This window comes from Akebia trifoliata, unplaced genomic scaffold, assembly GCF_017979445.1.
Source record: "Akebia trifoliata isolate Shusen 1 unplaced genomic scaffold, ASM1797944v1 Contig00209, whole genome shotgun sequence".
NCBI classification, from domain to species: Eukaryota; Viridiplantae; Streptophyta; class Magnoliopsida; order Ranunculales; family Lardizabalaceae; genus Akebia; species Akebia trifoliata.
Window position 1 is genome coordinate 69,194 of NW_028236862.1, and position 26,637 is coordinate 95,830.

Genomic DNA, 26,637 nt, shown 5'->3' on the forward strand with positions numbered 1-26,637 from the left:
CATTGTTACGTGTGTTTCATTTTCATTACATAGGTGCACCAAATTTGTTTTTCAAACATAACATTTAAAAAACGCCAAACTTACTATCAAAAATATCAAATCACTATCATCAAATAATTTATGCTAGAGCATCAATTAATTTGAAACTTATTTGATTAGGAGGAAAATGAATCAAATCCACTTTGATTTCGTCTTGAATTAGATAAGAAGATAAAGTTTTCTTCAAAAATCTTGTCTTTTTTTATTCAATTGATTGAGAAAAAGAAGAAAAATCGATTCGGGTGAAAGAATATAGGAGTGAAAGGGTTATATCATTAGTCTCGTTTAACTCGAACGAGATTTTGAAAATCTTGTTCGATACATCTCATTTGTCTAAAGATTTTTACAATACTATTATGTATTGTTTGTCTCAGATGAGATTTTGTAAAATCTTGTCTGAGACGTCTCGTTTATCTTGCGATACGTAGGCGTATCAAATAAGTCTGTGAGTCTGGATAGGTTTTGATTTGGGACGAGTTTTAAAATCATGAGTCGGACTCGGACTCGGACTCGACTTAATTTCGATAGAAGTTAGAGCCCGGCTTCGTAACAAGTCAATGATAATTGATAAAAGAGTAGGGTGTAACATAAATACAAAAATCAACGCATAATTGAAAGTCAGACCGGGGTTTGTGGTTAACAACTCGACCTTTCGCTTAAAGGGATAAGGAGAGTTAGTCCCTGTTTTTCCTTCAACACAGTGGAAGAAGAAGAAGAAGAAGAAATATGTCGAAATTGTGGTTGTTTCGGCCTGCTCGCACGGAGAAAACAAACGCAGAATTTGTTGGTTTTGTCTAGATATATCGGTGGGTTGAGTAGATAAACGATGAACTGATGCAAAAGGTTCATGATAAATCGATGAATTGAGGATTTACAAGCAGATCTGATGCAAAAGGTGAGACCTTTTCATGATAAATCGATGGACTGAGGAGTTTACTAGCAGATCTGATCCAAAAGGTGGGGCATTTTCTTGATAAATCGATGGAGTGAGGAGTTTACAAGCAGATCTGATGCAAAATGTGATATCTTTTCATGATAAATCGATGGATTGAGGATTTTCAACCAGATCTAATGTAAAAGGTGTGTTTTTTTCTTGATAAATCGATGGATTGAGGATTTTCAACCAGATCTAATGTAAAAGGTGAGATTTTGCTATGGTAGTTTGGCGGATTGATAAAATTTACGCAGATTTGATGCAAAAGGTGAGATCTTTTGATAAAATGATGGGTTGAGGAGTTTACAAGCAGATCTGATCCAAAAGGTGATATTTTTCTTTATAAATCGATGGATTGAGGAGTTTACTAGCAGATATGATCCAAAAGGTGAGATCTTTTCTTGATAAATCGATGGATTGAGGATTTACAAGCAGATCTGATGCAAAAGGTGAGATCTTTTCATGATAAATCGATGGATTGAGGAGTTTACAAGCATATCTGATCCAAAAGGTGAGATATTTTCTTGATAAATCGATGGATTGAGGAGTTACAAACAAATCTGATGTGAAAGGTGAGATTTTTCTATGGTAGTTTGGCGGATTGATAAAAATTTCGCAGATTTGATGCAAAAGGCGAGATCTTTTCATGATAAATCGATGGGTTGAGGAGTTTATAAGCAGATCTGATGCAAAAGGTGAGATTTTTTCATGATAAATCGATGGATTGAGGAGTTTACAGGCAGATTTGATTCAAAAGGTGAGATTTTTCCCTGATAAATTGGTGGGTTGATGAGTTACAAGCAGACCTGATGCAAAAGGTGAGATCGTTTCTTGAAAAATTGGTGGATTGAGGAGTTACAGTTCGATCCAATACGAAAGATGATATTTTTCCTTGATTGAACACGATGGAGTGAAGACTGAAGCGAGACACATCCATCCGGAAAAAAAAGGCAAGATTTTATAATTTATTATTTTTCTTGTTCTGTGTCTTGGATTATTGATTTTACCGAGCCAAGATAATACTCCTAATTGTAATTTTTTTACTTAATCGAAACAGGAACCAACTTCAGCATTATTGATCGCAATAAGAAGACCAGCTTTTTCATGAGATTTGTCGTCTAATACAAAAGGTGGAATTTCTTTTAATATTTTTTTTTGTATCGGTTTCTATTCTTGGCATAAATATTTACTAAGAGTGGGTTTTGTGGGCTTGGGCTTGGCTCAAGCATTCAAAAAACTAACGGACCGATTCAAATTTGGGTGGCGAAAGGAGGCCCAAGAAGATCTAAAGCTGGGCAGTGCCCATTAATGGCCCGTTTGGTCTCTTTGGTATTTCTTCGCCAACAATGTCAGTTTTGTAGTAGCTTTGATATCCTTTGAGATCTGAGAGGCATGTCTAAATCACCATCTAATTCACCAACAGTCTTTGAGTCAAAGAGCTGACTGTGGTCAAGGACAGTTTATTAGATAAAATAGATCTTTATTCTTTACAGAAAAAAAAAAACAGATAAGAGAGAAGAAGTAGAAGAAGAAGAAAAACCAGTAAGGGATCTCAAACTCTGAAGAAGGGATAATAATGGCGATAAGGTAATCAAAATTCTCAGATCTCTCTAGATAAGTTCATGTCTTTTGGAATTTGTTAAGATTTGTAAAAGGAGAGGATGACAAATTAAGTAATTTATTTTATGGATAAAGTAATTAATTATTTATTTTCATGGATGGATTGACCTATTAGATGAAATTTCATTTTCATTATTTATTTATTTATTAAAATTTGTAGCGTTTTTATTCTAATGTACTATTTTGTCGGAAAAACAAAGCAATTGAGGCACTTAAGATAAATAATCCGAGTTGTATTTGCAAGGATTGCAAGAAGAGCTTCGTCAAGTTCACAGACATGATGGAACACTGCAGGCTAACCTACAGAAAGGGACAAATGTACAAGGACAAAAAGGAAAAGAAGGCTGCAGGCAAAAAGAAGGCAGCTGGGAAGAAGGCTGCAGGGTAAATTTCTATAACTCTTTCAATTTAGATGATTGTTAACAAAAAGACTAGTCTTGCTCTATCAAAAAGATTGCTAGAAGAGTCGATCACTAAACCCTTACATGATTATAACATAGGTGGCTTAATAACCTTTGCATAGAGCCACACTTGAAAGAAATGATACAACTGAACTAATTTAATTGAAATTCTTGTGTGTACTCATTGCTTTTGTCGTGGAAAGGGGTTCGTCTTGGCTTTGTCTGGTAAGTTGCAATGGCGTCAGGACACATTCTTTCAAACTGTCATCGAAAAAATCTGTCCTGAAGCCATCGCAACTTACCAGACAAAGCCAAGACGAGCCTCTTTCCACGGTTAAAACAAGGAGTACGCACAAGAATTTCAATTAAATTAGCTCAGATGTATCCTTTATTTTAAGTGCGGCTCTATGCAAAGGTTATTAAGCTACCTATCTTATGGTTATGTAAGGGTTTAGTGATCGACTCTTCTAGCAATCTTTTTTATAGAGTAAGGTAGGTCTTTTTATTAACAATCATCTAAATTGAAAGAGTTATAGAAATTTACCCTGCGGCCTTCTTCCCAGCTGCCTTCTTTTTGCCTGCAGCCTTCTTTTCTTTTTTGTCGTTGTACCTTAGTTCCTTCTTGCAGGCTAGCCTGCAATGCTCCATCATTTCGGTAAACTTGTCGAAGCCCTTGTTGCAGAACTTGCAAATACAACTCAGATTATTTATCTTAATTGCCTCCATTGTTTTGTTTTTCATACAAAACAGTACATTAAAATAAAAAACTACAAATTTTTAATAAAAAAATAAATAATTAACATGAAATTTCATCTAATAGGTCAATCCATCCATGAAAATAAATAAATAATTAATTTATCTATAAAACAAATTACTTAATATGTCATCCTCTCCTTTCACAAATCCTAACAAATTCCAAAAGACATGAACTTATCGAGAGAGATCTGAGAATTTTGATTACCTTATCATCATTATTATCCCTTTTTCAGAGCTCGAGATCCCTTATTGGTTTTTCTTCTTCTTTTACTTCTCTCTTATCTGTTTTTTTTTTTTTTTCTGTAAAGAATATAGATTTATTTTATCTAATAAATTGCCCTTGACCACAGTCAGCTCTCAAAGACTGTTGGTGAATTAGAGGGTGATTTAGACATGCCCCTCAGATCTCTCAAAGGATATCAAAGCTACTGCAAAACTGACATTGTTGGCGAAGAAATACCAAACGGGACATTAATGGGTGCTGCCCAACTTTAGATCTTGGGCCTCCTTTCGCCACCCAAATTTGAATCGGTCTGTTAGTTTTTCGAATGCTTGAGCCAAACCCACTCTTAGTAAATATTTATGCCAAGATTCTCCCAGCCCATGACTTATCAGGTAATGTCGTTTGGGCCTCGATCCTTACCTTGACATGAATGTGCCTTGAGAGAAATCGCTTAACTAAACTCTCACGTGACTTAAACACCTGCCATTCGTCCCTCCCAAATGAGCTTCTTTGATCCTTAGCCCTACAGATCTTTTAAGATCAAGATTTGGGTTACAAAGTCTTCACACAAAAGTGTTTTGTCATGTTGCTGCAATTATTACCCTTGAAAGTAGTGATTGCCCCCTTTCATCTTCTAGCCCTTCCATCTATCCCGTTAGTTACCACATGGATACTATTTCCACCACCACTCCTACTTACTTTATTTTGAAATTCAAAGTGTAAACCACGCTTAAACCTATCTTTAACCACGCGATTATGTTTTAAACGTAAACAAGGACATGTTCACTCCAGGTTCGATCTGCTAAAACCTGGTAATCTTCTTCTCCGTTCCTCTTCCGTTTCAATTAACTTTGCAACACAGCTTGTTAGTCTTCTATGTGTAACTGATTGAATCAAAAGGTTTACCAAGTTATCTGCAACCTTTCCTTCTGATATACTTGACAGTCGAATCCACACACCATGTAATGGAAGTCTCCATTACATTGCTCTTGTTTACCAAGTTATCCCTTGTTCAAATGATTGTGTAAGATACATTGCTCTTGTTTTGGACATCAGAACCAATTTCCCTGGAGAACCTTCTAGATTTCTCAAAGATGCCTCCTTTTAGCAAATCTTCTCCGAAAAAGCCTCACACACAACCCCCTTTCTCCAACTACCAAATCCTCTCCACTCACCTTAATATGTTCCAAACGATTTTCCTGTATGTTGAGGTGGAGATTTGGGGCTAGGTCGCTTTCTATCACTTTTACAACACCACAAACAGATTCTTAAGTCAAGTAACCCCCCCCCCCCCCCCAATCACTGTAAATAGATTCTCTTTGGTTTCCGCTGGATCGATCGATCGATCTTTGGCTATATTAACATTCATTACCTTAAACTCGGATCACTTTTTTGTTGCCCTCGCCTGTTTCAACATCAATGCAAAGTTCTTCCAGTTTAGGAGTTCTCCTCCTGCCAGGAAAAAATTGTCAATGATCCTCTACCATTTCGCATGTAGGCTAATCATAGATAAAACCCCTTCCGATTAGACACCCTTTGAGCTACATTCACCCGTCTCGGAAACCACTTTCTTCCAAAGGGACTTTTTCAGGGGTCTCTCCAAAGCTTCGTTCAAGTAATCCTCCAGCCAAGCTACTTTGTCCCCAAAATATAGCATCGACTTGCCCCATTTTCTTGTTTCCACCACCACTAACTCATTGAATCTCCTCCCTCTCAGCCAGCTGAACTAGAATGTCTTCAAGTCTATACTTATCTCATGCGCCCAAACTCCTTCCATCGTAGCAAAACCAAACAAACAAGATTTATTAGTATTTCATTTCAAAATTATATCTAATTGTGGGAGATTTTGGAACCAGGTTTGGGGTATAAGAGCTTCAAGCCAATACACATTTTTCTTTTTCGAAGGTCGTAAAAATACAAATCGTGAGTTTTCTTTAATTGTGTCATTTTTGGCGTTTTTTATTTTCAAGAGAAGAAACGGGTTCAACAAACCATCGATTTGGTTCATTTGTAACTGTCGGGAGTTAAAGAAATGCAATTGTTGCAAAAAGATGCAATGAAATGGCATGTGGTGTGGCAGTTTTACTAAAAGACAAGAAATCTGATGAAGATTGAAGAGACAACTTTTTTTATATAGGTAGAACCGAGGGCCAAACCGAATTAACAAGGAAATGGGTGTCCGCCACGACACCAAAACCTCAGCTAGAGGTGACTCGAAAATGCATATTTGGAACCAAAGGTATAAGAGGGAAAGGTGGTGCTTGATTGGGCATTTTTTGAACCAGAAACTACCCTTTAACTAAGTAAAACTAGTTGTAGAAAGAATGTGGAAGAAGTGTTTTCCAACAATAATAGTCTTTTTTCTTTAAGCTTAGTGAAGATGAGGACAAGGCTAATACCTTAGAGAAGGGACCTTGTTATGTTGGGGGAAGCTACTCATTTTGAGACCTTGGACAATGTTTATTATGCTTGAAAAGAGAGAAGCTACAGTTGTTCCCATTTGGGTTAAGTTCCAAAACCTTCCCAAACAGTTTTGTACTGCTAAGGGTTTTAGCTAGATTGCTAGTGGTGCTAGCAAGCCTTTATTCATGACGTGCATTCCTTGACCTTACTCTTCTAAATAGATAATTAAAAAAGATTTAAATGCCCTCACCTTCAACCCCTAGTCAAAAATTCTAATTTTTCTTTTCAAAATCAATCAATCATTTTTAACCCCTTTAGGTAATTTGTATCAAATTTTTTTTTTTCAATCTTCAATCTTCAATTCTCAATTGAAGATATAATTTTTGAGAAAATATTAAATGATAAAATTTTGATAGAAAAACCAAGGGTTTTCAAAAAGGAGACAAGTTAGAAAATGATGGATGAAGATAGAGTTGAAAAGGTTAAAAGTTATCAAAATAAATTAAGGTGAAAATTTTGAAATTGATTGATTTTGGGAAGAAAAACCAATAGGATTTTTTGGAAAAATCGGAAATGGTGGGATTTTGGGTAGAAAGATCTAGAGTTTCATGTAAAGGATTAGTTCTAAGTTGAAACGATCAATTTAAGATAGAGTCAATTCAATATATACCATAGAAGTTTGAGAGTTTGAAGATGATTGATTTTAAGGGGAAAAAATATGAATTTTTGGCTTGAGGTTGAAGATGACGGCATTTAAGTCTTTCTCACTAGTCTACTTAGAAGATTGAGTCATAAGTTTCAAAACACATGACATCTCTCTAATTTTGAGTAAAATATGGGGGGGCCACATCTAAATTATAAATAGAGGAGTCTTGATAATTTAACGACTTTTTGGTGGATGGACTTGATGCGCTGAAGGCATGGTTTTTAAACTCGTCTGAGATCGAGACGTATTGCCCGAATTAACTCAGTATCAGAGCTGAACGAGACCAACTCACAAAGTCATTTTTTGATCAAGATTTATGAGTCACAGTGCAATTTATTGATTTTTCTCACGAGACGTCTCAAACGTATTGGAAAACTCGTCCGAGACGACTCGGTATCAGAGTTGAAAGACGAGATGAAATATCGAGTTTAAAAACCATGGCTGAAGTGGAGTACATAACTTATTAAAAAGAGAAAAAAAAAAAAAGAGTTTGCCCCTTTTAAAATTATGAAAATTCATAGTCAGAACCTAGTTTGGCCCTTTTAAGGGCCAATTTTCTCTGTCCTCTAATTATTAAAAAAAGTATTTAAAAAATTAAAAATCATTTATTTTCATTATTAATTTCAAATATTAAATATTAAATTTGAATATTAAAAAAGAAAAAAGAAAAGAAGAGAGATTTTGGTTAGAGGTTGAAAAAATAAATATCACTTTAAGAGAATTTGTCATCAATTTGAAAAGTACTCTTTCTTGCCCATAATGAAAAAAAAAAAAAAAAAAACTTTTAGATATAGGGGAAATTATTAAAAAAAATCAAAATAAATAAATATTTATTAAAAAACTTAAAATTATGAAAATTCATAGTCAGAACCTAGTTTGGCCCTTTTAAGGGCCAATTTTCTCTGTCCTCTAATTATTAAAAAAAGTATTTAAAAAATTAAAAATCATTTATTTTCATATTAATTTCAAATATTAAATATTAAATTCGAATATTAAAAAAGAAAAAAGAAAAGAAGAGAGATTTTGGTTAGAGGTTGAAAAAATAAATAGCACTTTGAGAGAATTTGTCATCAATTTGAAAAGTACTCTTTCTTGCCCATAATGAAAAAAAAAAAAAGAAACTTTTAGATATAGGGAAAATTATTAAAAAAAATCAAAATAAATAAATATTTATTAAAAAAACTTAAAATTATGAAAATTCATGGTTAGAACCTAGTTTGGCCCTTTAAGGGCCGGGCCGAGTTTTCTCTCTCCTCTAATTATTAAAAAAAGTTTTTAACAAATTAAAAATCATTTAAAATGTATTAAAAAATAATGAAAATTTGGAGAGAAAATTTCGGCTGAAATTTTCTCTCTTATTTTCATTATTAATTTCAAATATTAAATATTAAATTTGAATATAAAAAAGAAAAAAGAAAAGAAGAGAGATTTTGGTTAGAGGTTGAAAAAATAAATAGCTCTTTAAGAGAATTTGTCATCAATTTTAAAAGAAAGGAGAGGGTATCTCAAATATTTAACAAAATGGGAGGGTATCTCTAAGCTATCTCCTGCTTTTAATAACTCCAACCAAATGCAAGATGAGTCAAAATCCAAAACAGTGTCCCGTTCCTATATCAACAAACAATGTTTATGTGGCACTTTTTAGTTGGAAACTAATCACATTAGACTGCGTGTCATCATGGGCGAAACTACATGGAGCTCAACGAGGGCTATAGCCCCACTAAATTTTTTGTGAAAAATTAAAATAGGTTCTTAGCCCCTTACATTTTGATTGATATTTAAAAATACCCTTATTTTCTTTTGTCAGTCAGCCCCACTGAAATTTTTTGGAAAAAATAAAAATTAGTGTTTAACCCTTAAATTTTAATTAATATTTAAAAATACCCATTCTTTTTCAAACTGACGACATGCTGGCTCATTGAATTTTTAAAAAAGAAAAACACATTAGTTAGTAAGCTTTTTAAACGTTATTAAGGGTTGTTGAGCTCAAATGGATTGCCAAATTGGCACTCCAACACCACGGTCTTATAATTCATGGAAAAACTTAGATAAAAAATGCAAATTCAAAAAAATATTTTGTTTTGATGTTTTGAAAATGGTCGATTACCAAACTCCCAAACTTAAAATTAAATTTCAATAGTGAAAAATAAATTTTTTGCAAAATATTTTTGTTCAAAATTTATAAAAAAATTTCCTCTACATCATTGTGGCTTGATCATGTTTTTGTATGTTGTGAGCTCAACGACCATTTGTAAGATTTGAAATCTACTAAGTTTAATAAAGCTAGTCTTACTCTTCAAAAATAAAATAAAATAAAAAGAAGCATATTTACCAATGTGTAGATTGCATTTTTTTTAAACAAAAAAATATTAAATATTAAATTTGAATATTTAAAAAAAAAAAAAAGAGGAGAGAGAAAAGTTAGACCTTTTAAGGGTCGAACTAGGTTCCCACTACGAATTTCAATAAATTTAGATTTTTTAAAATAAATATTTACTTATTTTGGTTTTTTTTTAATAATTTCCCCTTAGATATAATCAACTTGTGACATTCAAAATCATGATCCGATGACATGGGATTGTAGAGGATAAAATTATATGAGCTTAAAAAAAAAAATACAGTTATTTTTTACAATTAAATTTTATTTTTAAATGTGGATGCTCGGTAGTCGTTCGTTTTAAACACCATAGATCAAGTACGAAAAACAATTGTTTTTTATTTTTTGAATATGAATATTTTCAAGAAATCTAAATGTCTGTGTTGATGGATTGTTAATGTGATGATTAATGTGGGCCCAACGATCCTTTTTAAGATTTAAAATCTAAAAAATAAACATGTTGGCAAAGAATGGGCAAGAAAGAAAAATTTTCATATTTTTTTAATTAGCTACTTGCTTCCACATCAGCGTGCGTTAAGTCTGTCGACCAAAAGTCCGTTGTATTATCAGCTCTCTAAATAAAATGACCAAGTACATTTAGTGGGTGTTTGATATCGATTATTGAAGTGCATTTTTTAGCTTTTGCGACAATAATCCATTTTTTTCAGTGATTATTGTTTGTTAAAAAAAGATTTGTCACATATTTGCGTTTTTTAACGCAAATATTAAAAGTGGATAATAGTTGCTTTTTCAAATTGCATTTGCGGGAGAACTTTATATCGAAAAACGGCTCATGGGAAATTATCGAAATATCCCTTATACTTCGATTAATTTACAAGTCATATCCTCATCGAATTTTTACCCCTTTCTTTTCGATAGAGCCTCACACACCCTAACCCTCATAGCAGCCATTACCGTTTTGTTGGTAGCTCTGATCGACGACAAACTCAGACAACCCTTCAACAACAACTATTACCATTGATGATTTTTGATCGACGGCAAGACAAACCAAACATTCGCTCCAAATCTATTTTACATCACAAATGTACGATTTTTTTTTTTCCAGATATTTGAAGGTTTTTGAGCGTTGATCTTCGAAGATTTCTTTTCCTGATCTTTGAAGGTTTTTGAGTTCAATTCTTTTTTTGATTCGTTGATTTTTTTTTTTCAGAATCTGTGGGTTGTGGAGTTCTTGTAGATTTGATTCTTTGATGCTTAGGATTTGTTTTTAGAATTTCTTACATTTTTTTTAACAAGAACTTGGAGTTTTTTTAGAAATCGAATCGAATGTTATCAGGTATTCGATAATTTATAATTTATTTTTTTTATAAATTGAATAGAATGTTATCAGGTATTCGATAATCTATTTTATATATATATATATATATATAATTTATAAATCTAATTGAATGTTATCGGGTATTCAATAATCAAATTTATAAAAAAAAATTATAAATTGAATCGTATGTTATCGGATATTCGATAATCTAATTTAAAATTTTATAATTTTTTTATAAATCGAATGTTATCGGGTATTAGGATCGTTTCATCATGTTGAGTCGATTTGGGTGATGAAAACAAATCTAAAATCCCATTATTTGAACTGGTTGTTCACGATTTGGGTAACTTGTAATCATTTTATCATAAACTTTTTAAAATTAAAATAATTATTTTTATAATTTTTAAATATAAATTTATTATATTTATATATATTTATAAGGGCATTCTAGTCATTTTTATGTATTTTGGGTGCATTATCAACATTAATTATGTAGGTATTTTGTTTATCAAGAAAATGTTATATGTCTATTTTTAAAAAGAGATGTTATCGAAATTTCTATAAAATTAAAAAAAAAAAATTAATTATTTTTATAGAATTATAACTTTTTAAAATTAAAATAATTATTTTTATAATTTTTTAATATAAATTTATTAAATTTATATATATTTATAAAGGTATTCTGATCATTTTACTCTAATACAACAGAATCCAGCAACTATATCAAACAATAATTATCAGATTTTGGTAAATAACACAGTTCTTTTACATAACTCTATCAAACAAGTTTTTCAGTGTTCCAACTTTTTACAATTATTTTTAACAGCAGTTTCTTACAGTAGATTTTAACAGCTATATCAAACGGGGCCTTAGTGGGTGGGGTGCAATTTCCTCATTTGCATTTATGGAATACAACATGCATGTGGGCCCACCAATCATTCTTATTATTGGTGTCAAAAAAGCAAATCAACTAATCACAATTATCATAAAAAGTTTGACTATTTTCTTGTTTGATTGTCCGAAGATATTAAGGTCAGTTGGATGCCAAAATCGTATAGGAGCATCCCATCAACTAATTAGTTTTTCCTCTCATCTCAATCGTCAGTTTGATTTAGGCAAGAAAATCCAATTTCATATATCCTCGATACATTTTAATTCTCTCTCAACGTTATTGGTGTTAATTTATTTATTTATTTTTCACTTTTAATCCATCTTTTTCTCTTAAAGATACTAAATTGAAGGAACAAATTTTTTTGTTTGGCTGGTGTAATTTTGCAGAGGAAAGTGAAAAATGCTCAAATAAGTAAATACATTCAAAACTAAGGGTACAACTTGGTTTGGGTTGAGGTCATATTGGAATCGAATTAAAATAGGTCGGTTCCACTAAATAAGAACTAGAACCGAACTAAATTTCATTGGAACCACACCAACCCAAACCGATCTAAAGTCAGTTTGGTTCAGTTCGGTTCGGTTCTAATGAGTTGCCAATATTCTATAAATTTTAAGTACTATTTTTTTAATGAAATATATATATATATATATAGGATAGCGTTATTACGACCCCTATTACGACTCACATTGCGACACACCGTTTGTCTTATATGGGAAAAAATGTTTGGAATGGGCTGATTTTTTGTGAGGATGATCTCTGTGATGAGGGGATCATCCTGGCAAAAAATTATCCAATTCCAAAACTTCTAACCCCATCAAAATTGATTTACAAAAATTGGACGGTCTAAAATTTTTCAACTTGTAAACATGGGGCTAGAAGTTTCATAATGAGCTGATTTTTGGCAAGGATGATCTCCTCACCATAGAGATCATCCTCACAAAAAATCAGCCTATTTCAGACATTTTTGCCCATATAAGACAAAACGGTGTGTCGCAATGTGAGTCTACGGAACCCGACCCATATATATATATATATATATATATATATATATATATAAATTTTATACAATAAATCACTAATCTATCCATAAACAGTCATTAGTTTATATATAAAAGATCATTAATCTATGTCTTAATTCTTAAAATAATTCATAATAATTATTACACACACACACACACACACACATACACATATATACATATATATACATACAGGCTTGATCTGAGAACCGAACCAAATTGATCGGTTCTCCATTTTTGTAATCGGGAACCGAACCACAACTTATTCCAAACCGAATCAAACCACTCCAAAGCTATCGGTTTGGTTCGATTCTCTGTTTGAATCGGACCAAGTTGCACCCCTATTCGAAACATATAAAATGCAGTGACGAGTTGTTATTATATATAAATAGAAAAATCGATTGTTTTCTTTATTCCTCCGTATTGGACTTTTTTCCCAAGGAAAATATAGTTAAATCATCTCATGATGGAATGACAAATTATTGGGTTGTACTTGATTTGAAGCATCTTAAACATGTAAAAGAATTTATGGTTTGTTTCCATTAACCACTTTGGAATTTGATAAAAGATGAATCAATTTTGGATAAAATAGTCGTTGCTCTTGTTTAGAATACCCGAGCATGAGCGATGGCTTAGGGAGAAATCCTAAGTCATTAAGCAGTCCTTCCTTTCCTTCGGTAAGGTAGTCCTAAGCTATCTATCATGATTTCGCTAGAGAATTCAACTGAATGTTTCTGTCGTGTTGTCCCTTCCTGTGACATGTACATGGAGTTTGCCTTCCCAAATTTCAGTTAGTCAATCCATGAGAAACTTTCGTTTGTAATAAAATCCCAAACCCTCATTCATCTCTCCTTCTACCAATTCTTAGATCACCTTCTTTCACTTGTTCTGAAAAATGCCGATTGAAAGGAAACCAGAGAAAGTCGTGCCAACTTGGCTGGATCGGCTAGCCAAGGTCAAGCCTCTTAGTTCTGGTTCTGGATCAGATGATGCCAGCCAACATTAATCCAATATCATCTGAGCTGGATCAGCAGTTGAAGGAGATACACAAAGAGCTTGACATCTTAATTGAAGAGTTAGTTAAGAAGAAAGAAACCCAGTAGACAACTTTGTTGAACCTTTGTAAAACTGATTTGTTAATTGGAATATTGTAGCCCAGTGAATGTGTTGAGTGTATATTTTCCTCCACTCTCGGGTGTGTCATACCCCAGTTATTCCCATGACCCTCTTATATTCATAGTTCCCCCTTTCTCCAACACATCGGTCTTTTGGAGTAGTTGGTTGGTTAACATGATATCAAAGCATGGTTTTTAAACTCGGTATTTGGTATCGTCTCGTTCACCTCTGATACCGAGTTGACTCGGACGATACGTCTCGTTCGAGTCGTCACGTTCGACATTGAGACAATGATTTTTAACCACTTAAAAAATCTGAAAAATTCAGGAAAAATTCAGAATTGATTCCTATTAAAAAATGAACCCCCCAAAAAATATAAAATTAAAAAAAAATTCATAATATATCTATCAAAATAAATAAATTAAATATTTATATTGTTACCTTGTTTCATTTTCATTGCACAAGTACACCAAACTTATTTTTCAAACACAATATTTAAAGAGCACCAAACTTACTATCAAAAATATTAATTAAAACACTAATTTCAATTCGATAAAATGTAAATACATGATAACGAGGTTCATACATGCAAAAATAATTTAAATACATTAATAACACTCAGTTTGAGTTTATAGTAATTCGAATCTAAGGCAAACATTAACTAAGAAAGACTTGTAAAAATAGAAATCATGAAAGTGAAACGCCACAATGAGATGAGTTGAAATTTGCACCGATATCCGATAGAACATGTAACCCACTTACCTACAAAAAAATATTTTAAATAAAAAATTAAATTGAAAAATTATTAATTAGATATATTTGATAACAAATTAAAATCACATACACATTACATGGAAGAAGCTAAATCTTACTTGATTTGGAGAAAGATGAAGTAAATCCATCTTTCACTTCGATTTCTTCTTGAATCGGATGACGAAGATAAAATTTTTTCCAAACCCTTGACTTTTTTTCTTCACTTAGTAGAGAAGATGAAGAAAAAATAGAGGAAAATTGATTTGAGGGGTGAAATAATAGAGGATTGAGGCTTAACTTGATGGAGAAAATGAAGTTTTCTCCCAAAATCTTATCTTCTTTTGTTCACTTGGTGGAGAAGATGAAGAAATAATGAAGGAAAATCGATTTGGGGGTGAAATAATTGAGGATTGAGGTAAAACTCGATTAACTCGAACGAGATTTTGAAAATTTCGTCCGATACAACTTGTTTGTCTCGCGAGTTAACATAATATCTGCACTGTCTCGTATATCTCGTTCGTATCGCCCGAATTTTACAAAAATATCGTACGAGACGACTCGCTTATCTCACGATACTCGATCCTCTCATGACACATTGTGAATTGGTTTCGTTAGGCTATGATACCGAGTTAACTCGGGCGATAGGTCTCGGTCTCGGACGAGTTTAAAAACCATGTATCAGAGCGCTAGGTTCGTATAGGTCAAGGGTTGGAATCTTTCTACCCTTAAAGGGTGAGGGGGAGTGTTAGAGTGTATATTTTCCTCCACTCGGGTGTGTTCCTCTCATATTCATAGTTCTCCCCCTCAACAGATCAGTCTTTTGGAGTAGTTGGTTGGTTAATAGAATGGTTTGCCCTGCCTGCAATTTCACCACACTTTTGCAAATTAATAAAGTTGGAGGATTACCTGCCACATAATAGCAGACTAACGGAACCTATAACATTATATAACAACTGAAGAAAGCAGTAGGTTAAAAACAGTTGCTATGCCAGAACACTTTCAAGTAGAAGAAATATTCTCAGTAACAACTCTAAATTAATAATCGTTAATTTGTTGTAAGTTGTAAACCTGTTCTAGACCATTTACACGACCTAATTACACTACAGACCAATCCTTAAGGGAATATAAACCAATAACTTGGACCCAAACCTTCCACCAAATAACCAAGGAATTTGGTCTAGTATACACATGCAATTCTCAACATCACTGTGTATGGTAACTGTGGAGGATATTTCTCACTAGGAATTGAGGGTGACACGTGGCACCTAGGGATTCGAGTTTGGTATGGATATACGAGGGTAAGCTCGGTAGAAAGTACAAAATATGTACGAGATACGTCCCAAAATCCCCTTCTAAGTTGGAGAAGGGTAAAATCGGTAGTGGGGTCCAATTAAGTCCTAAGGTCTCATCTCTATATATATAGATGGACACATGAGCAAAGAGGTATGATTTTCTCCCCTCTCCAAACTTCACTTATTTTTTGTACTAAATCTCTGACTTGGACGTCGGAGTGGTGTCATTGCAGGCACACTTAGGAGAACAAGGAGAGGGGATCGCGAGGTGGTGACACATATCTGAAAGTAGAGCGAAAATCCGCATCTACAATTGGCGCCGTCCGTGGGAACTCGAATATGAACCACGATTTCATCAAATGGGGTTAATTGACGGGGGAAGATTTCGAAAAGTGGTTGTTGTGTTCGGAAGAAACATAAAAAGAGTCGTTTTTGATAATTTGTATGGTGATCCACCTTTTAAATCGAAGAAAAACGTAGAAACAGGGAGAGAAGATGTCTTCAACAAGAACACCATTGTTGGAATTTGAAGGAGAAGAGAGAAAGAGTGGAGGGTGGAAGAAGAAGGTTTTGGATTTAGAGGAGGCCAAGTATCAAGTCTTCTTCTCTACACCTATGATCATCACCAATCTTTCCTATTACTCTATCACCTTAGTATCTGTCATGTTTGCTGGTCACCTTGGTCAACTTGAACTTGCTTCCTCTACTCTTGCTAACTCTTGGGCTACTGTCACTGGTTTTGCTCTTATGGAATCAAGGAAGAGGTGATAGAAAATTGGTTGGAATTTTTGCTGTCTTTGTTCTACCTCTATAGGTTTTGAGGAAGTTTTATCTGTTAGAGGTACTTGAACTGCTTTCTGTAATGTTATAATCTGCTATTGAGTTAGTTGGTTTTGGACCGAATCGACTAGAATCGATTTGTACCCAACATCTTGGAATAGGATTTAATACCGAATTACAAATCATAATGATGGAGGATGATTTATCCCAACCCCATCGTTGGTAGTGCCGCGAACGATGAATCAAACACGTTGGCAGACTAACCTTCGGACTTCTTGTGGAGCTTCAACTTGAGAGGTCGAAGACGTAGGCATCGGCATTTTCTTTCTTCTATCTATAAGATCTGCCTGCTAGAGAAGAGGTAGCCATTAATGGCGGTTTCCAACCTTAGTGACTTCATCTACAAGGAAAGCTGAAGCAATGATATCGTCAGGATTTATGACCAAATTATAGGAAATGTGTTAAGGAGTGGTACAGTGAATCAATGATGTGCAGGTACTTTTACTTACCTCTTATTTAAAGCATTTTGAATGGTAAGTAGAAAACAAAAAAAAAGAGTGGAAGTCAGTTTGATGTATACAGCTCATCAAGAGTTGATGAGTGATGCTGTGATGCATCCACATCAATTGTTGATGTTCTTTAAAATCAGCAACCATTTAGCAAATAAGGCAGAAGTATAAAAAATGGCTTAAAGTGGGAATTGGGTTTGGATTTGGTGCATTGATTATACATCATTTTTGTATGAAAATCTCTTCTTAATATTGGAAGAGGAAAGTGAGGTCAGTGGTTAAAGAATATTGGGGTGTGGGCACATTTTCTATAATAAAAAAAAGGGGGAAAAATGATTTTAAATCTAATATAGGATTCATAATTCCCACCAAATCGCATTGAGTTACTTAATTGTTGACTCAATCAAGTCAATCAACGTATTGCGCCGCCCATAGTAAGGTGCCACGTGACCCAATTTATCTCTCGAGTTAATTCAACATAAGAGTGACTCGGGGGGTTAAGTGCAAGCTCGACTCAAGAGTCAAATTTTAGGACTTTGATCGAGCAGAGTGATGTAATTCGAAGACTTAACCCGGATCCGACTTACCAAATCGTATGGTATAAGTAGAGTCGTAATATAAAGGTAAGGAGTTTGCATCAAATGTTATGTTGATGGTCGTCAGGACCCAATTAAGTTAGTAAAATTGTATAAATTGGGGGCTTAACTAAGCCCGACATGCCGAGTCACTAGACTCCAATTGAATTTATTAAAAACTCGATGAGTTGAGGGACTCCACTAAGTCGAGCTACTAAGTTTGTAATTCAAAATTTTGATCGAGACAAGGTGACTTCGTCGAATAGTGTAACGAATAATTAGGAATTCATCCGAGTCAAATAGCTCAATGGATTATGGAAAATCTGTGTGGGGGTTCAATTTAACCCCGACTCACCGAGTCATATGGGAAACCAATCCCAACTCACTAACATCGACTCAACGAGCCGAGTGGGTTTGACTTAAGAGATTGATTTATAAATTAGATTCGGTCAAACCACATTGTTTTAAGCAATGACGTAGATCGACAACATTGGATTGAGAACTAATTGCCTTATTAGTTTATGCAATTATTATTGTTGCATGTCTACTGTTACTTTAAAGATGCAGGAAGCAGAAGAACTTGACATACACCCGACTCATATGGGGAGTCCGGTCCATATCCTAAGTCGATCGTACGGGACCACTTAGTGCCACACCCGACTCACATGGGGAGTCCAGTCCATATCCTAAGTCGGTCGTACGGGACCACTTAGTGCCACACCCGACTCATATGGGGAGTCTGGTCCATATCCTAAGTCGGTCATGCGGGACTACTTAGTGCAAAATCCGACTGTTGGGGGTCGACCTACAAAGAAAGCCTTGGCCCTTCACTGATGCCGAGCCCAACCGAGGGGTTGGTGTAGTGGAAAGCCTTGGCCCTTCACTGATGCCGAGCCCAACCGAGGGGTTGGTGTAGCGGAAAGCCTTGGCCTATCAGGGGAGCCGAGCCCGATCTGGGACTTCGATCGGTTATTCTATCATTTATCAAAGTCTTGGCCCATCAGGGGAGCCGAGCCCGATCTGGGACTTCGATCGGTTATTCTACCATTTATCAAAGCCTTGGCTTATCAGGGGAGCCGAGCCCGATCTGGACTTCGATCGGTTATTCTACTATTTATCAAAGTCTTGGATTGTTGTGAGATCCGAGATTGATCTGAGATTTCGATCAGTTTTTCTATTATTAATCTAAGTCTTGGATCATTTCAGGATCCAAGCCCGATCTGGGACTTCGGTCGATTCTTCTATTATTTAACGAAAATCCTGGTTCGTGAGAGGAGCAAATCTCGATCGTAAGGGGGTCGGTACACAGCGAATCTTGGCGAGTGAAGGAAACCAAACCCGATCAATGAGGGTCGGGTTTACTCGTCTGTGTTTTTTTATTATATATATAACGATTGGTTTATAAGGGAGGCAAGTCCATCCATTGGGGGTGGGTTTAATTGATTTCTATTCCAAACCCGACCATAGGGGGTTATATCTATTGGTTTTGGAGATCGGGTTTATGATGGTGGTACCAAGCGCAGTCAATAATCAGAAAATGACAATTTATGGGGTGCGTGACCACGTGTCACATAGTACCATTCATTTATTCTCGGGTGCTCGGACTAAAAGTCCAAACCCCCGAGAGGGGGTATTGTAGAGGATATTTCTCACTAGGAACTGAGGGTGACACGTGGCACCTAGGGATTCGAGTTTGGTATGGATATACGAGGGTAAGCTCGGTAGAAAGTACAAAATATGTACGAGATACGTCCCAAAATCCCCTTCTAAGTTGGAGAAGGGTAAAATCGGTAGTGGGGTCCAATTAAGTCCTAAGGTCTCATCTCTATATATATAGATGGACACATGAGCAAAAAGGTATGATTTTCTCCCCTCTCCAAACTTCACTTATTTTTTGTACTAAATCTCTGACTTGGGCGTCAGAGTGGTGTCATTGCAGGCACACCTAGGAGAACAAGGAGAGAGGATCGCGAGGTGGTGACACATATCTGAAAGTAGAGCGAAAATCCGCATCTACAGTAACAATAAATGGTAGTTTACACCTTGGTCATTTCATGGAAGATTACGCCATTTTTCAGCAACGAAATGGTAATTTACCCTAACAATAAACTTTTTGAGAACTGAGCTGAATATATTGTTGAGTGAAAAATATGCTTACCCAGCGGCAATGCTAACCATTGTGCAAATGCCTAGTTGTCTAAGTTTTATAAGGTCCAGTGTTGTTGAGAAAGATTTTGGTTTCACAGCTTTCAAGCAGCTTTGAGCAACCTGTCTCGTTAAAACATGCTTATCTTGTGGAAACACCAAATATTTGCACCTCGCCAAGTCGGAAAGAGCTATATTATTGAGGTACAGCTAGGATTAGAAATCTGTTTGCATCTTTGAGTCACTGATCTCATTACTATAGACTTAACCTGGTGGTGATACACAATTTTGCCTACAGAAAGAATGGTATTCTGCAAAAATCTTTTAAACTTTAGCTTCATAAAAAATTCGACCATTTCAAATATAAAATAGTAACAATTTTGAAGTAAGGAATATCATATAATATGCATCCTATGCTCCAATATTCGATATGCAAACTTGAGGAAGTAGGTTAGGTAAATGGTTCCAATTCCTACAAGGACCAAGATATCATTCAAGTGAATCAACAGTCACAAATCGGGCTGAGATTTGATGGTATGATAGAAACAATCTTGAGAAGAAGTGATTGTTGAACGCCAAAATGTAATCAACACGAACACATCAATTTAATATCAATAAATTTGGATGAATAGTTCACACTTCACAGCACAAACTTTTGAAGATCAAAATTAGTGCATCAAACTCACAATCTGCAACTTTCTATCATACTTCATGCACAATTTTTTGTATAAAAGCTCAAAAAGCAGGGGTTGGACACATATCATGCACAAACTTCATTATATTTTTAATTTATTTCAGCAGAAATAATTGCATTTGGTCAGTCCAACATTAAAACTCAAAATAAAGACTTACGACTATAAAAACATGAAACATAGTTGAAAAAAAAAAAGTAAAAGCCCGTAGCATCACGCCGGATGTGGTTTTCTTGTCATGTTCTCACTTCTTCTTGTTTTTCTTGTTTAGTTATTTGGGGGCTAACTCAGCCTCCTCTCCTCGTATTCTTCTTTAATAAAATTTATATTTATCAAAAAAAAAAAACTTACAAAAGATCTCCAGGTGCATGTAGAAAGCTACCAACCTAAAAGCCCAAACATATCTTACATACATTATTATTATCAAAATTCATTTTTCACCTAAAATGTGGACACTGCATTGAGGTGAACCTCTTCTGTAGAAAAACAATATAGAACCTATTCTACTTCAAAAATTGGCTTAGATGCAACTGTACTAATGTATAGTAGAATTAAACTAAGCATGTTATAACAAGATCCCATATGAATCCTCAACAGAAAAAATCAGACAATCCTATTTTTACCAAATAAAGATGAAAAACAACTCATAATTAAGAAGCTTTTCAATGTAAACAAAAAACTAGTTCATGGCAAACCTGCTGTTCAGAGTTGTGGAAATGCACTATGTGAAGAAGCACTATGGAGCCCTTCAAAGATTCCTATATTGTTGTTTAAGATCCCAAAGTCCATCCCAATTGTTCAAAATGGAGATGGGACCAGATGCCTTCATCTTCCCATTTCAATTCCTCCCACCATTCCAGCTCTCCTTGAATCTCTATTTGAGGACGATTGGTTCTGTTTACTTCGAGTGGGAGTGCCCGCAGTTTTGGACACCCTCCAACTTTGAGGTTTCGTAGAGATGGCAATACTCCACCACAGATACTCTTCAACTCTGACAATTTCCAGAGAGTCAACTTACGCAACCTTGGGAGTGCACTTTCCCCCAATACCATTTCTCCAAATACACACTCAAATTCTTCACAGAATTTGATCTGGAGTGTTTCAAGGTTTTTTAGCTCCAGGCCTGAAGAGAAGACAGTGATGAGGCTTGGGCAGCAATCTAGATATAAATTTTTAAGACATGTAAAGCTCCCAGATTGTGCCACCCCTTCACACAAAGTCCTCAACTCAGAAAGATTCGAGACCCAGAGACTCTGTAAACATCTTCCCAATGCCACATTCTCTTCCGTCTCATCCCCATAAAATACACTCTCCATTCCGTCACATCTCTCTATCCAGCATTCTCTCATAACTTTAACATTTTCAGTACCTATATCTGACAGTCGTGTGATAGATGCATTCTGCTTTAAAAATAAAAGTTCCACACGATTGAGGATCCCCTTGATACCACTGGGAAAGCTTTGAAACCCACAAATTTCCAAAAAATTGTCAGGCACTGTTGATTGAGGAAGCCACCTGGTTTGAGTGTAGTAGGTATCTTTGAATATGAATTCCTTACCATGAAAATAAATGTCATCTTCTTTTCCTTGCTTTTCAATAGAGCACAAACATAAATTGAACCTTTGGAAGCATTTCTCCCACAATTGTGAGTTATTGCAAATAGAGTGCAAAATATCAGAATCGCTTACAGTTACACGTATACAAGATCTGCAGCCATCTTTTTTAGATACATTCATTATGTCCCCCCACTCAGTTTCAAAGGATTCATTCAGAAAGGGCTTGCTGAGATCATTACATTCAGGAAGACCATTCTTCTGCCCAATGGATTCATCTGGGAATTGCCTAAAAGCAGTAGCACCAAAAAGATCGAGCTCCTCCAGTCTTCTAAATGCTTGCAAAGGTGGAAGTGTCTCTAGTTTCGAGTAACTTCTTAGCAATAGTTGAGAGAGTCTGGTGCATTTGTAAAGGAATGTTAGTTGTTCAACTTGGGTTCCATACAGATCCAATTTTTTAAGGTCATTCTTCTGCATGAAGAATTCATCTGGGAATCCCCTGAAAGCGGTGGCACCAGAAAGATTGAGTACCTCGAGTCTTGTAAGTGCTTCCAAAGGTGGCAGTGTTTCTAGATTCGAGCAACCTCTCAGTAATAGTTGACATAGTCCACTGCATTTGGAAAGGAATCGTAGGTTTTCAACTGGGGTTCCAGACAGATCTAATTTCTTAAGGTCAATCTTCTGCTCAAAGGATTCATCGGGGAATTGCCTGAAAGCAGTAACTCCAGAAAGATCAAGCACCTCAAGTTTTGTTAGGACGTCTAAGTTTTCCAGTGATTTCAGTTTCAAACAACCTCTTAATAATAATAATTGGGAGAGACCTGTGCATTTAGAAAGGGATGGTAGCTTTTCAACTTGGGTTCCAGAAAAATCCAATTTTTTAAGGCAATTCTTTTGTCCAAAGGATTCTTCTGGGAGTTTCTTGAATGCGGTAGCGCCAGAAAGATCAAGCACCTCCAGTTTTGTAAGTGCATCCAAATTTGGTAATACCTTTAGTTTCAAACAACCTCTTAATAATAGTTGGGAGAGACCGGTGCATTTTGAAAGGGATGGTAACTGTGCAACTTGAGTTTCAGAAAGGTTGAGTATTCGAAGGGAAAATGCGAAGGACCCATCATTGAATTTTTGGAATGCAGTAGAACCTGAAAGATCAATTTCTTCCAGACCTCGAAGATTTGCCAACGGTGGTAGTGTCTGTAAATTCAAACAACTTCTTAGTAAGAGTTGACGGAGACGACTTTGTGTAGGAATGGCTGGTAAATGGACAATCCGAGTTCCTGACAGATCGAGTATTTGAAGCTTACATTCTAGGGATTCATCTTGAAAATTCTTAAAAGCAGTGGAACCCGAAAGATCAAGCAACCGAAGATTCCAATGTAAAGGTGGGAGAGTCTTTATGTTAGAACAACCTCTTAGAAAAAGTTGACGGAGACGGAAACATTTGGAAAGAGATAGTAGTTGAACAACCTGGGTTCCAGATAAGTCAAGTATACGAAGGTAAGAGTTCATTTCAAAGGATTTGTCTTGGAACTTCCTCAATGAACTAGTACCCCAAAGATCAAGCACTTTGAGTGACGTAAATGCTTCCAGACATGGCAGCATGTCAAAGCATGAACAACCTCTCAGTGAGAGGTAATGGATGCCATTTAGACTGGAAATGGGTGGAAAACGGTCAAACACGGTTCCAGAGAGGTGGAGTTGCTTAAGGGAAGTCTTATCCTCAAACAATCGATCGTCAATTTTTCTCAGAGAGCTAGTTCCTGATAGATCGAGCACTTTAAGATGTTTAGCTGCTTTCAGATGTGGCAGTTCCTCCAAGTATGAGCAACCTCTTAGGATGAGATGGCAGAGGCCAAAAAGGTTGGAAAGAGATGTCGGCAACTTTTTAATGTGGGTGTCTGAGAGGTCGAGGGCTTCAAGGTGACACATAGTCACAAAGAAGTCATCAGGGATTTCCTTCAAGGCGTGAGCACCCGAAAGGTTGAGCACCTTTAGATTAGTGAGGCCTCGTATGTGGTTCAAGTTCTCCGAAGTGCCACAACCTCTTAACACAAGCACATAAAGCTCCTTCAAATTGGAAAGGGATGATGGCAGAGACCTCATTCCAACATGGAGAAGGGTGAGAATTTGAAAATTCTGCATTTTCTGAAAGAATGCATCTGGGATTTCAGTTGAGAGGGTACCTTCAACATTCCTGCCGTGAAACAACAGTGTTGAGGATTTGGGGAATTCCGGACAATCAAGGTACTTTGTTTGCAAACTCCCATCCATCAGAAAGATTTTCCTGAAGCTATCTTGCTCTGTATATAGTTCAGGAATAATTAACCTCACACTAGCTTTTGCCAAAATTATATCACTTCTTTCGTGTTCTAAGATATAATTCCTGCCCATGTAGTGTAGGCTGTCATGCACCATCACATGGCTGTTGTCTGATTTATACAGCAGATAATGATCTATGAGCTCCTTTAATATATGTTTGCCTTCCTCATATGCATCCTCCAAACAATCGAATCCTTCAGTAAATCCTTCTATAATCCAAGATGTTATCAACCCTTTCACATTGATATGATGGTACTTTGGATAGAGTGTGCAGTACAAGAAGCAATCTTTCATGACCTTGCTGGGTAACATTGCACAACTAATTTCCGTTATAGTCAATAAGTCGATGGTTCGTAGATTATATGCCATTTTCAATCTAGCCCCCAATGTCAGGCTAGTATCTCCCTTGATGTTTCTCAATGCTCCAGCTAGTAATATAATGTCCAGAGTCACACCATAACAGTCATGGACTAAATCTTCAGCTAGGGAATGCCTATCTGGAGAATCAAATGCTACCCCAACTTTGTCGCAGAACAATAACCAAGCTTCATCAAAGTGCAAGGGATTCAGAGAAAGAACCCTATTGGGGGGTAAATTCGAAGAGATGTGTGTATGTCCAATGAATAAAACCTTGGATGATTTATTTCGTCGCTTGGAAGGTAGAGGAACTCCTAATTTATCCAGATCATTTAAAGAAAAGCCCTCTGCATCATCTAGAATCAGCAAAAAACTCTTCTCTGCAAGTATCACAGCGATATCATGTTGTAAGCTCTTCTCAGTCATTTCTCGAACGGCCTTCATCATGGTTGAAGATAGCTTCAACTGATCAATAATTTGCATCATCATATCTTGGAAGTTATAATTATAAGAGGAGCCCACATTTAGCCAAATGGCAATGTTGAAGAGACCAGTCTCAACCGCAGTGTGCATCACTCGCCTTGCCGTCCATGTTCTCCCGCTGCCTTCTTTCCCTTCAATTCTAACAATTTTAACATCTTTTTCACTCAACCATTTCAGCACTTTTTGTATGTTTTCTTCTGCTGTTTTGACAGTTGCACTTGATGATGATGATGATGGGACAGTGATCTCTTCTTCAAGAGTTATGTCAGAATCTGGTTGACCATTCAAGTCCAACCTACAACAACAAAAACAACTAATTTATAAATGTTACTAGAGCAAGGAAAAGAAAAGCACAGCTACGTGCGAGGATAGAAATGAATAAAAGAAGGTTATTATCACCAATTCAACTGACCTTATGAAAATGTCTATCAAAATTTCTATATAAGGGTCCTAAGCATTGTAACCAACTTCATGAATAAGAGAGGGTTATTGTTGATCTATAAATCACCAATTCAACTGATCTAATGAAAATTTCTACATAAGGGTCCTAAGCATAGGAACCAAGTTTGGATTCGGCAATTATTACCAAAAATAAATTCAACAATTATGCAAAAAATATTTTTTGATGTTTGAAAAAAAAAAAAAAATTTGCAAGCAAAGGGTTCATGTTCAACAGAGGTGAATTGCCAAAGGTTGAAGATGAAGGTGACATAAAACATTGTGGTTATGGGATAAAATTTCACATGATTAATCAGCAAATCACTAACGATCTGACAATTTACAGATTCAAATGGTTAACCCCTTCAGCAAATCACTAACGATCTGACAATTTACGGATTCAAATGATTAAACCCTTATTTGGTGATTTTTTTTCTGAATATTGGAAAAATACAAAGAATTGTTAGGATGGAATAATGGGAACATTTTACCAAAACAGGAAACTAAGGTTGAAAAATTACCTGAGACAGAACACTTTCCAAAATAATTACCAAGTCATGTTTTTTTTTACTGATTTGGGAATTAATTTTTCTATTTGAAATAATTAATTTGCTATTCGTCGTAATAGTGTAATACCTAAATCATATATGTTTTCTATTGGTTTGAATTTGATTGGAAAAGAAGAGGATTAAAAATTCATGAAAGCATGGTTTCAAATCTCGTCCAATACCGGTATGTCTCAAGATGACTCGCCCAAATCATCACAGTATCTTTCAAGACTGAGTGAGATATTGTACGTGAATCATCTCATCCAATATGTCATTTGACAACCGAGATGACTCGGGTGATATTTTGAAAATCTCGGCCTAGTCAACCGTTTTTTTTTTTTTATGGCTAATAATCTTTAAATCCGTCTTATTTAAAATAAAATAAAATAAGTATAATTATTTGCATAAAAAATATTAATAAATAACTT

The 26,637-nt window shown here is 35.4% G+C and overlaps 1 protein-coding gene and 1 long non-coding RNA gene across 3 annotated transcripts; one reads left to right on the plus strand and one right to left on the minus strand.

Moving 5' to 3' along the window:
• The first annotated feature begins 546 nt into the window (after positions 1-546).
• On the plus strand, positions 547-5,800 carry LOC147381874 (uncharacterized). The gene is made up of 2 exons (XR_015174286.1): positions 547-1,668; positions 1,778-5,800. It is a non-coding gene; the product is annotated as an uncharacterized LOC147381874 (long non-coding RNA).
• Positions 5,801-12,850: 7,050 nt separating this feature from the next.
• LOC147381875 (putative disease resistance protein At4g19050) lies at positions 12,851-25,870 on the minus strand. Of its 2 annotated transcripts, XM_086429867.1 has the most exons (3): positions 21,207-25,870; positions 15,361-15,377; positions 12,851-13,939 (listed from the first exon to the last, which is right to left on the minus strand). In XM_086429867.1, exon 1 carries the CDS (start codon positions 25,311-25,313, stop codon positions 21,282-21,284), a length of 4,032 nt encoding a protein of 1,343 aa, XP_086285993.1. In that variant the 5' UTR covers positions 25,314-25,870; the 3' UTR covers positions 12,851-13,939; positions 15,361-15,377; positions 21,207-21,281. The 2 variants fall into 2 exon arrangements, with proteins under 2 accessions (XP_086285993.1, XP_086285992.1); XM_086429866.1 differs by lacking the exon at positions 12,851-13,939 and having other exon boundaries at positions 14,276-15,377; positions 21,207-25,869.
• Positions 25,871-26,637: the final 767 nt, after the last annotated feature.